Raw genomic sequence first — 12,351 nt, forward strand, 5'->3', positions numbered from 1 at the left:
GAAGCAAGCCAGTAAAAAACATTCCTCCATGGCCTCTGCATCAGCTCCTGCTTCTTGACCTGCTTGAGTTCCTGTTCTGACTTCCTTTGATGATGATCAGCAATGTGGAAATGTAAGCTGAATAAATCGTTTCCTTCCCAACTTACTTCTTGGTCAAGATGTTTATGCAGGAATAGAAATGCTAAGACAAGCGGCCAATGCTCTTTACCTCTGAGCCATCTCTGCAGCCCCAACACTAACCTGTCTTTGTGAAAAAAATATCTGAGCTGTTGGGTTTTTTGTGGTTTTCTTGGTCATCTTAGTAGATAACATACATATAAACTGTATTTTGTGTAAATAAGAATACATTTCTAAATTAAATGAAGTTGTTATTTATACTATCCATTGTATTCCAAGGTACTGTAGGATTCAATGTGCCATGAAATAAACTAAATGCTTATTATCGAAGAGCTTTGTTCTTACCCACAAATGATCTATTGTAAAGATTTTTAACTCTCTTCTTAGACTTGCCATTATGAATGATAGGATATCTCCTAAAATATCTAAATATTATTTTGGAAGTTAACAATATGCTAAGTGTGATGCCACACACCTTTAATCCCAGCACCAGGGAGGCAGAGGCAGGTAGAGCTCTTCAACTTGAGGCCAGCCTTAGACACATAGCAAGTTCCAGGACAGCTGAAGCCAATAAATAAATAAAATAAAAATTAAAAGTAAGCCAGGCATAAAACCATGTGGAATCTATAGGCCTATAATCCCAGCACTGGAGAGCTGAGGTAGGAGAATTAATTTGAGTTGCGAGTTTGGAGTGCTTAGTCAGACCCTAGCTCATGCACACAATAAAAGGCAGAAGGAAGAAAAAACAACATAAAGGAAAGAAGGAAGGGAGGGAGAGAGGGAGGGAGGAAGGAAGGAACGAAGGAAGGAAGGAAGGAAGGAAGGAGAAAAGTAAAAGAAAGGATGAGGGAGAGAGGAAAGGAAGAATGGAGAGAGGGAGCGAAGAAGGAAGAAAGGAAGGAAGGAAGGAAAAAGTAAAAGAAAAGGATGAGAGGGAGGGAGAGAGGAAAGGAAGAAGGGAGAGAGGGAGGGAAGAAGGAAGAAAGGAAGGCAGGAAAGAAGAAAAAGGAAGGAAAGAAGGAAGAAAAGAAAGGGAGGAAGGAAGGGAGGGAGGGAAGTGGGGGAGAAGGAAGTGAGCAGAATGGAGGCGAAGAGAAGAAAATCCAAGAAAAGTTTCTAAGACAAGTGCAGGGCAGCAATCAGATAGCCTCCTTCCACTCCTTAAAGTCAATCAAGTGCAATGTGCCTGGCTCCTAAGCAGTCTGTTCATGGTGCAACTATGAAGCGTGTACTAAATCACAGCCATACCAATGTGCCTGTGTTTTAGACGTTCATAGATCCTGATGTGATGGTCCTTGACTTCCTTCACAGTGAGGACCTCTGCCTCATGAGGCTCATAAGAAGAAGAGCTGAGGACGATTTTGTCATGGGGCTGCCAATCCACTGCATTATGTACTATAATCCTGTAAACTCAGAAAACAGATGTCAGATATACTCATAAAACAACAGAGATCATCAAGTAACCCAAGAGAAAGTATAGCCCACATCAGAGTCAGCGTACTTCACCATGGAAACTTAAAGGGAACACAACAAACACGAGAAAAAAAAAAAGCTTTGGTTGAACATTGACCCTTGTATACCGAGGAAATACTGAGTTCACAAAGTTTTTGATTTGCAAGCATGAAAGCCTTAATTTGATACCCAGAAACCACATTTTTAGTTTGAATGTAAACAATATGCTAAGTGTGATGGTACACACCTTTAATCCCCAGGGAGGTGGAGGCAGGAGGCTGCTTGCAATCCCAGTAATTTGGCAGAGTTTAATAATCATATCTTCATGTGCTTTTCCTAAGAGCTGTCTCCTTTCTTCCCTGAGAAACAACTTGAATAATAAAGCTATTTCCAAAGGGATCCCTTTTCATGTTTTCTGAAGATGCATTTACCATTTGGGGACAATATATACACAAAGGTTAATATCTTGGTCAGACAGATACAATTATGAGTCTTTAGAATTCTAGTTCCTTCTGTGCTGCCTCAAAAAGCTACTTCATTTTTCCCTTTGTATCAATGAAGAAGTCAAATGTTCATATAACACCCCGACTCCAAACTGCATTGTGTGGAGTACTAGGTATGTATTATCCCCGTGTACTATTCTAAGCGTTGTGCTTTAATCTCTCAATGAATCCATGGGAGCTTTGAAGATTTCCTTAGACTCACAGTAAATTAATTTTCTCTTCAATCTGTCATTTCTCTGTAACTTTTTCTTCATTAATATGACTGATTTTTTCCCTTCATCCACAATCCTTATTGATTTCCACACTGCCAGTTCACTCTGCAACCTTTCACCTAACACCAATTTAACTGTCACTTTAGTCAACTCCCCAAACTCACTGACAACACATTCTCTACTCCCTGTAAATGTTCCTCCATGCAATGGGGGCTGGATAAGACATCAGACGCTAAGCATACATTGACAGGGCCACCAATAAGTGACAGGTATGATAGATTCTTGGGGAGTCTTAGCTGTGCCTTCATTGGCAATGATATCATAGAAGATTCATTCATTAGCAGAATAGAGCAAATGTTATTTTTAAAGGCAAGTGAAGGGCTGGGCTTGCTGCTCATGTGGTAGTTTCAGCTTCAGTTTGCCACCTTGATCACTAACTTAACACCATCTAAAAAAATCATAATTTAATGACTTGAGGATGAGAAGCATTAACTGTATTCTAGTCTTCTGTATAACGCTAATGAGGTTCATGTTACAGAAAAGAGCATTCCTGTTCCCTGAGAAAATATACCAAAAAGTTTACCAATCAACTAGTTTCAAATAAAAAGGATGAAACTTAAATTATAAAAGTTGAAGGCTCCTTAAAAATATTGTTTTTAATATCTGAAAAAATTATCTACACCATCCCCTTTATTTCTGCATTAATATTTGACATTGTTTAGGGAAAATATGCTTGCCTGTCCAGAGAACACCAATCAGATGATAAAGAACAAGTATTTTGTAAGTTTAATTTAACAGTTTTTCAACTATGCATCAAACTTTCTTATGTGTACACCTATAATTTCAGTGAATAAAGCTAGACACGAATGGAGACTCATAATGAAAGTAGATTTGTTTAACCAGTCTCAAAATACACAAGTTCCCTCAAGAATCAGGAGTAGCCACAGACTCTGAATGCTACAAACATAGGAGTGAAAATTCCACTCCTAATTCCTGTGTTAACACTTTTCATCCATGCCGCTGGAGTGCAATGGGAATTTTCAGAGGTATATAGGCTGCTGGAGAAACTGCGTTCCATAGTGAGGTGTAAGTATCTTGAGAAACTACGGTATATTATTTGCCTATCGGACCTCCTTCTCCCTCATACCGGGAAAGCGTTCATCTTCTGAAACTCTATTCTTCCCTGTACTGTGCCCCATCAGTTATTCTCATTAGCTGTTCTAGTGAGAAGCTCAGCACAGGCTACATATGTTTGTATAAATCCCTCTCCGGATGGAATGAACCCTCAGATTGTGAACCTGCCTAAAGTACAATCCCTCTGAGATTATGGGCAGCCTATAGCAGAGGGAGAAGCTATTCTTTTTTTTTTTTTTTTTTTGTTCTTTTTTTCCGGAGCTGGGGACCGAACCCAGGGCCTTGCGCTTCCTAGGCAAGAAGCTATTCTTAAGTATTAAAAAAAATTGATGTCAAAAAGGAGAAGTGCAAGAGTGTGGGGACAGAAGTGGGGCTCTGGATTAGCACCAGTCCAAAATCCACCAAGAAATATTCATTTCACATCTCTGACGGGAGCTAGATTGCCTGTCTCCAGGCTGACTTTGTGTCAGAAATTGAGCTTAAAAAACTTTACGTTCATTAAAAATTTACATTCATTTAATTTGTATAATTGTTAGATTAGCTAGGCACTATTACTCTCATAATTACAGGAGAAGAAACTATGACTCAAGAGGGTAAGTTACCAAAGTTATACATTTAGTAAATTATAAGCTTATATCAAGCCTTTCTCTTTGCAGAGTATTCTTTCCCCTTATTATAAAAGTCAAGTCCTTGACCTCTGTGGAAGAGTTGTTCATATGAGGTTAGGACATAGTGCTCTACTACGAGTTTAAGGGCTTGCACGTAAGATCAATAATTGTTAGAAAGTGGGAAAAGAGCTACCAACTCTATACTCTGATACAGAAACAGAGTTATGGAAGTAATAAATTTTGAATCATATGTAAATTAAGTTAACTTTAACTTGAGGCAAAATTCTAATATATTGGAAAATATACAGTTGGGCTAACATGTTCTAACTTCTACAGATAAATTCAAGGAGCAGATATGAATTAGATACCTCCTATGCTTTTATCAGATGCTACAGATTATACCAAACCAATAACAATATTTCCTCTCTCTTACACAGACAGAGCACACCCAAGTTAAATAGCTTAACACCATGTATTGAGAACCACACCAATGTTTTGTGGCTATGCAAGATGTGGCCATCAGCAAATGCTAAGCCAAAGGTATACAGAAACATTAGCATTTATATTAATGTGTTAGGTCTTAAATTATTTTCTAGATATATTTTATAATGTAAGATTAGAATTTTACACTGTAAGCTAATGTTATAATGGTTTTGCTGATGAAGGCATTGAGTGCTAAATTAAGACATAATGGTTGAATCTGCAAAGATGTAATGATATACATCTGAAACCCTTCTTGTCTGAGTTTGAAAGTACTAAGATTGCCACAGAAGGCCTTGCGCATAGTGCTTGGAAGAGAGAAAAAAAGGTATTCCAAGCATATGATATCTGCAAAGCGCAAGAACCAACAGAGCAGATATTATCTATCGTGCTGTTCAGATTAAAGGTCTAAGTCCTGGGTACACAATAAAGTAATGAATGGTTATTTGCTCTTTAGTAAGTGAGTTCTTTGTACATGACAGACCATAATCATAAACTACTCGAACCAATCCAAGCCCGCTAAAACAGCTGTTATAAAAAAAAGAAACATTAAACAAGAAGGATAAGAAGGCAGAGGAAGGCAGATTCAAATTGGTGTAGCTATTGTAGAAAATAGGATAGAGGGGCTAGAGGTATGTCTCGGCCATTGAGACCAGAGTTCAGACCCCACGTGATAAGTCAGGTGTCTCGCGCATGCCTGTTACCTCCAACTCCAAGGGAGGTTAAAGTAGGGGTACAGCTGGGACTTCCTGACTTCCAGAGCTTCCAGTTCAGTTCAGAGACACTGACTTAAAGGAATAGATGGAGAGTGACAAAGCAGGACCTCTACTACCCTCCTCTGGGCATTGTGCTCCAATTAAATATATATATATATATATATATATATATATATATATATATCACATGTATATCACATATATATGCACATTCACATACACACATATAAAAATGTGTTATAATGTTATATTTGAATATATATATATATTTGTATGTATGTAAAAGGATGGAGGAACCTTGAAAATTAAAAAGGACTATCATAGCAATCCCATCAGGAATACCTATAGAAAGTGAAATCCGTGATTTAAAGGACACTTGCACCTCTGTGCTCATTAAGTTCCCTATCTACTACAGGGACCTGTCCACTAATATGTGTAGCAGAGGGCTGCCTTGTCAAGCCTTAGTGGCAGACGATGTACCTAATCCTGTAGAGACTTGATACCCCGTGGTGAGGGGGATACAGGGTGGGGTACCCTCTCAGAGGTGAAGGGGAAGGGGAGAGGGGAAGAACCTTGTGAAGGAGGACCTGGGAGAGTTCAGCATTTGGGATGCAAATAAATAAGCTCATTAATTTGTAAAAAGGAAGAGAAAGGAGACACATACGCACAGTAGAAGAGGGTCGAGGCCTCAAACAGAAGGAAGCGCTGCCATCTGAACAGCATAGATTGACGTTATGCTACGTGAAGGAGTGAAACAGCCAGAAACACCATCTGATCTCATTTATGTGCAAAGCCTAAAGTGTGGATTGCAGAGAGGAGTAAAAAGTTCAGGGAACACATGTTAGGTCATGCTGATTTGGGCGAACATCTTACTCAAAAGCTGCTGAGAACACAGACTTCACTCCGTTCTCACCACCACCACCAGCAACAACGAAAGCATGTGAGATGAGATACCTCATATGCTAATTTACTCTATTTAGTCTTTGCATGACATACGGGTTTCAAAACACGATTCCAAACACATTAAACATTCAATGGTTTTACTTGTCAGCTAAAAACAAACATTTGAAAAACAGGGTTTTAAGGCAAAGAGACAGAATAAAGCCTGTGTAATGTCTGAGAGAGGGAGAAAGTGTGAGAGAGAGAGAAGGAGAGAATGATATGATTAATCAGAAAGCAAACAAATAAAATTTACAAAAGAGTCTTCATAATATTCTCTCTGCTTCCTGGTACTTAGGGGCAATATTAGCATGCTTCCTGTCTCATTCCCCTCTCACCAACAGTTAGTGCGCGCTCTCTCGCTCGCTCTCTTTCTCTCTCTCTCTCTCTCTCTCTCTCTCTCTCTCTCTCTCTCTCCCACCTTCCTTTCCCCTTCCCTCCCTACACCCACCTCTCTCTCTCACTGTCTCTCTATCACACATACACACACGCACACGCACACACACACACACACACACACACACACACACACACCACACCACACCACATTATCTAAGACAATATCAGGTGTTCCCTGAAAAACTAAAATATTGCTATCATCTCTTAAAGATCTTTGCCATCTTCTCTGGCCTCCAACTCGGCAAAAGCAATCATTTTCCATCAGATCAAAGCTCAGGCCAGATCTAGTATTTGTCTACTTAAAAGTCTATGAACAGATAGAATGAAATACAAATACCTTAAGATTAGCTAGAAGACTAACCACTTAGTTTCAGAGAACATGTGCCTATGGCTGCCTAAGCCATGGGCTGTGCATACATACGATGGGCAGAATTGTTTAAGAACAAACTCTTCAGCTTTATGCAGTCTGTTGTGACTTACTCTAATTACAAAATGACCATTTGGTTCATCTTTCTCTCCAAAGGTTTCAAATATAACCAAGTCCAGTGAGGAGTAACGAGAAGGTAAGTTTACAAATAACATACAGTAAGAAGGCTTATATCCAAAATATACAAAGAACTCAAGAAGTTAGACCGCAGGGAGACAAATAACCCTATTAAAAATGGGGTTCAGAGCTAAACAAAGAATTCACAGCTGAGGAATGCCGAATGGCTGAGAAACACCTAAAGAAATGTTCAACATCTTTAGTCATAAGGGAAATGCAAATCAAAACAACCCTGAGATTTCACCTCACGCCAGTGAGAATGGCTAAGATCAAAAACTCAGGTGACAGCAGATGCTGGCGAGGATGTGGAGAAAGAGGAACACTCCTCCATTGTTGGTGGGATTGCAGACTGTACAACCATTCTGGAAATCAGTCTGGAGGTTCCTCAGAAAATTGGACATTGAACTGCCTGAGGATCCAGCTATACCTCTCTTGGGCATATACCCAAAAGATGCCCCAACATATACCAAAGACACGTGCTCCACTATGTTCATCGCAGCCTTATTTATAATATCTGGAAGCTGGAAAGAACCCAGATGCCCTTCAACAGAGGAATGGATACAGAAATTGTGGTACATCTACACAATGGATTATTACTCAGCTATCAAAAACAATGACTTTATGAAATTCATAGCAAATGGTTGGAACTGGAAAATATCATCCTGAGTGAGGTAACCCAATCACAGAAAAACACACATGGTATGCACTCATTGATAAGTGGCTATTAGCCCAAATGCTTGAATTACCCTAGATGCCTAGAACAAATGAAACTCAAGACGGATGATCAAAATGTGAATGCTTCACTCCTTCTTTAAAAGGGGAACAAGAATACCCTTGGCAGGGAATAGAGATGCAAAGATTAAAACAGACACAGAAGGAACACCCATTCAGAGCCTGCCCCACATGTGGCCCATACATATACAGCCACCCAATTAGACAAGATGGATGAAGCAAAGAAGTGCAGGCCGACAGGAACCAGATGTAGATCGCTCCTGAGAGACACAGCCAGAATACAGCAAATACAGAGGCGAATGCCAGCAGCAAACCACTGAACTGAGAATAGGACCCCCGTTGAAGGAATCAGAGAAAGAACTGGAAGAGCTTGAAGGGGCTTGAGATGCCATATGTACAACAATGCCAAGCAACCAGAGCTTCCAGGGACTAAGCCACTACCTAAAGACTATACATGGACTGACCCTGGACTCTGACCTCATAGCTAGCAATGAATATCCTAGTAAGAGCACCAGTGGAAGGGGAAGCCCTGGGTCCTGCTAAGACTGAACCCCCAGTGAACTAGATTGTTGTGGGGAGGGCGACAAAGGGGGGAGGATGGGGAGGGGAACACCCATAAAGAAGGGGAGGGGGGAGGGGGATGTTTGCCCAGAAACCGGGAAAGGGAATAACACTCGAAATGTATATAAGAAATACTCAAGTTAATAAAAAAAATTAAAAAAAAGAAGAAGATTCTTCAAGGAATCTCACTGGCTCTACATTGGCTGAGTGAGCAGGAACAGAAAACAAGTTTGCTAAATGAGAGAGAACGACTTTCCTGGAGGTTTCCTCGTGGACTGTACTTATAAAATGAATCAACCGTGTACAGACAAGGTTTATGTGTCAAGTTCTCTTATTAAGTTTGAAGAGAAAGGAGATTCATGTATTATATGTTCTCCTAGAAATACATGAACAAATGTTTATGCACCCCACTCAGGGTACCAGTGAGAGACCAAGTAAGAGTCAACCCATATCTAGCTGTATAACCAGTGAAGTACTTATGGTCACTTACAAGACCACAGGTAGAACAGCAACAAGGGTGACTCAAAGTGGGCTATCACTGAAAAGCCTTCCCAGTGTGGGTTGACAACTAATTAAAGCACACACCCCCTTACTAGAGTTTCTTAGGGGAAACCAGGAAGCTTCAGCTAACAGTCTCTTCTAGCAATTACTATCTCTAAAGTAACCCTGCAAAATGGCCCCCATGATGCTTTCACGTCCCAGGAGTACCCTGAGACTCATGAACTTTCTAGATAATGATTTAGTACAAACTCTCATTCTGCAGCCAAGAACTCACTATATAACTGAGGCTGGCCTTGAATTCATGATGATCCTGCCTCACTGGTTGCTTACCAGAATTACAGGTATGATATTCCCTGCCTGGCAAACTTTCCGAATTTTATGAATCTTCCTCCTCCTTCCAAGAGAGAATGTTTCAATTTGAAGAAAACAGCTATATAACACAGAAAACCAGTATTCTATGATACTTACACTTTTAAAATACAATTTCATTAAAACATTCCTCTGTGAGAATGATTCTAGGAAATGCTAGCTTTTAAAATTTCTAAGTTTTAGAACATAAGCAGTGGAATTAGATGCACTGGGAAATATTCAGCCATAAGAACTTCTAGCTTTGTGACACTTCTTTGACTTTTGTGACTCCAGTTAAATAAAATGTTGATAATAACCCCACTCATATATTCCAGAGAGATTTAAATGGGAATATATATACTATAAATACAGAATACATTATATAGAATAAATATAAATATAGAATGAATTGATTTATTCATATATGTGTGAAACATATGTATATATTATAGTCCATATATATATGTGTGTGTATATACACACATACATACATACGTACATACACACACATACACGCGTACGCGTGCGCACACACACACACACACACACACACACATACTCTTTTTTCTTGAGTTGAAGCACCCTTCTTCTTCTGTCATTAGAACTCCATGTTCTTTGGATTTTAGATTCTAACAAGCTTCTAGACCCATGTTTTTTATTAACTTAATTTTCTTTCTGTACCATCAGGACTATATAATGCTATGATCAATCTTTTTTTATTTAATGGTTTTATTTATTTACATTCCAAATGTTCCCTCCTCTCCCAGTCCCTTATCCAACAGTCCTTTATGCCATCCTCCTCCCCATTGCCTTGAAGAGAGTGGTCCCCCCCCACCCCCCTACACACAATCTCCTTAATATCCATTTATCTATAACAAAAACCTCTAACAACCTCCTCTGGGCACTATGCTCAAACTAAATAGGTATGTGGACTTACATACACAAATATACATACATTCACATACACACAGAATATATATGTATATGTATATATGATTATATATAATGATGTTATATATATGTATATATATATGAAAATGATAAAGGAACCTTAAAAATTAAAAAGATAACTGCCGAAGAAATCCCACCAGGGAGTACATAGCTGAAGTTAGGGCTTTTGTTATCCTGTCTGTTGGAGATACCCTGGCTTCTTTTTTTTTTTTCATCTTTACTAACTTGAGTATTCTTTATTTACATCTCTACTGTTATTCCCGGGCCAACATTCCCTTCCCCTTCTATATGGGTATTCCCCTACCCATCCTCCCCCCATTACTGCCCTCCCCCCAACAATCACATTCACTGGGGGTTCAGTCTTAGCAGGACCAAGGGCTTCCCCTTCCACTGGTGCTCTTACTAGGCCATTCATTGCTACCTATGAGGTTAGAGTCCAGGTTCAGTCCATGTATAGTCTTTAGGTAGTGGGTTAGTCCCTGGAAGCTCTGGTTGCTTGGCATTGTTGTTCATATGGCGTCTCAAGCCCCTTCAAGCTCTTCCAGTCCTTTCTCCGATTCCTTCAGCGGGGGTCCCGTTCTCAGTTCAGTGGTTTGCTGCTGGCATTCGCCTATGTATTTGCTGTATTCTGGCTATGTCTCTCAGGAGAGATCTACATCCGGTTCCTGTCAGTCTGCACTTCTTTGCTTCATCCATCTTGTCTAATTGAGTGGATGTATATGTATGGGTCACATGTGGGGCAGGCTCTGAATGGGCATTCCTTCTGCCTCTGTTCTAAACATTGCCTCCCTATTCCCTCCCAAGGGTATTCTTGTTCCCCTTTTAAAGAAGGAGTGAAGCATTCGCATTTTGGTCATCCTTGAGTTTCATGCGTTCTGTGCATCTAGGGTACCCTGGCTTCTTATTAGTTAGGGCCTTTATGGATGAGAGCTTTCTATTTTCTGATCTGTGCTTCTAGGAAGTCATCTCCTGTTGTTTTCATGTATTCATCGTGTCTTCCTCGTACTAGTAGATGCCTGTAGATTGTGTTCTATACTGTCTGTTTAGTTCAAGGCAATGGTGGATCCATTCTTCCTCGTCTTCTGCTCCATCCCACAATGATTTCTGCCAGTGTCTCTAAATGGTGCCTTGTCAAGTCTTGCTGTTACATTTTCAACTTTAGTCCTTGTCTTAACTCTCAAAACTCATAGTTCTACCGGAGCACACATGACGTAAAACTACTCTTAGTACATAGTTTTCTTTCCCTAGATTTCGTACATTTCACCATTTTATGATGTGTTACATGTTTTTTTCCAAGTAACCCCACTTTTCAACTTAATTTTGAATGATATTTAGCATTTCATTTCACAACCCCACACCACAGACAGCCAAGTGAAACAATAACAAGAAATGAAGGTCTCCGACTCTCTCCTTACCTCTCATTTCCCGGGGCAATGTCAGCTCCAAGGTGTACCCAGGATTTCTTAGGATATGCGCTGTGAAGGCGAAGTTTCCCATAAACTCCTGAAAAGTTAAAGAATCAACAAATCACTCAGAAAACAATTCCATCTTGTGTTTCAGATCTTTTTACACAAACTATGCAACATATAATCCATATCTAAGAGTGTCTACCTTATCTTTGAAAAAAACAAATATTTCTATTATAACAGGTAAAATATAACTCAAAGACCTACAGAGAAAGTAAAGCTATATCAGATAATGACACTCTAAAAACTGAGATATACACCATCTAATGGCTAACCAGCACATATTAGAGTCTGTCTGCCATTAAGATGACTTCAGGACTTTTGTGATCTCCTGGAAGTCAGTCGGTTTTGGTATTTTATGACTTATACTATATTTTCCAAGTGGCAAGACTTGTTCTATTTCCTGAGGATGGGCTTTTGGTGCTCTTTATTACCATTGCTTTCAATACTAAAACTTAATATTTTGTCTTACTATAGATAATCAGGGGAAACATGAACAGATCTTCTGTTTTATTTTGGACTCACAAATTATAGTTTTACAAGGGACAGTCAGACTGTATCTCCATGCCTTTTTGAGATTCAAAAATAATTCATGGCTATTTTCAACCACATTAAGTATAATTTCTCATAGTCTATAGTTTTCCAAAAAACAGTGACCATGCACTCAAGCAGTAGGAAAAAAGTAATT

General features: G+C 39.4%; 1 protein-coding gene across 1 annotated transcript in view; it reads right to left on the minus strand.

The window, feature by feature from the left end:
- Pkhd1 (PKHD1 ciliary IPT domain containing fibrocystin/polyductin) overlaps window positions 1-12,351 on the minus strand; it is a 493,369-nt gene that overhangs the window by 155,648 nt on the left and 325,370 nt on the right. Inside the window, exons 55-56 of the mRNA XM_008766937.4 lie at window positions 11,613-11,700; window positions 1,366-1,520 (exon numbers count right to left, since the gene is read on the minus strand). Of these exons, the coding sequence (XP_008765159.2) occupies window positions 1,366-1,520; window positions 11,613-11,700 (243 nt within the window). The remainder of the gene's footprint in view (window positions 1-1,365; window positions 1,521-11,612; window positions 11,701-12,351) is intronic.

Source organism: Rattus norvegicus, chromosome 9 (assembly GCF_036323735.1).
Source record: "Rattus norvegicus strain BN/NHsdMcwi chromosome 9, GRCr8, whole genome shotgun sequence".
In the NCBI taxonomy this organism is placed as follows: domain Eukaryota; kingdom Metazoa; phylum Chordata; class Mammalia; order Rodentia; family Muridae; genus Rattus; species Rattus norvegicus.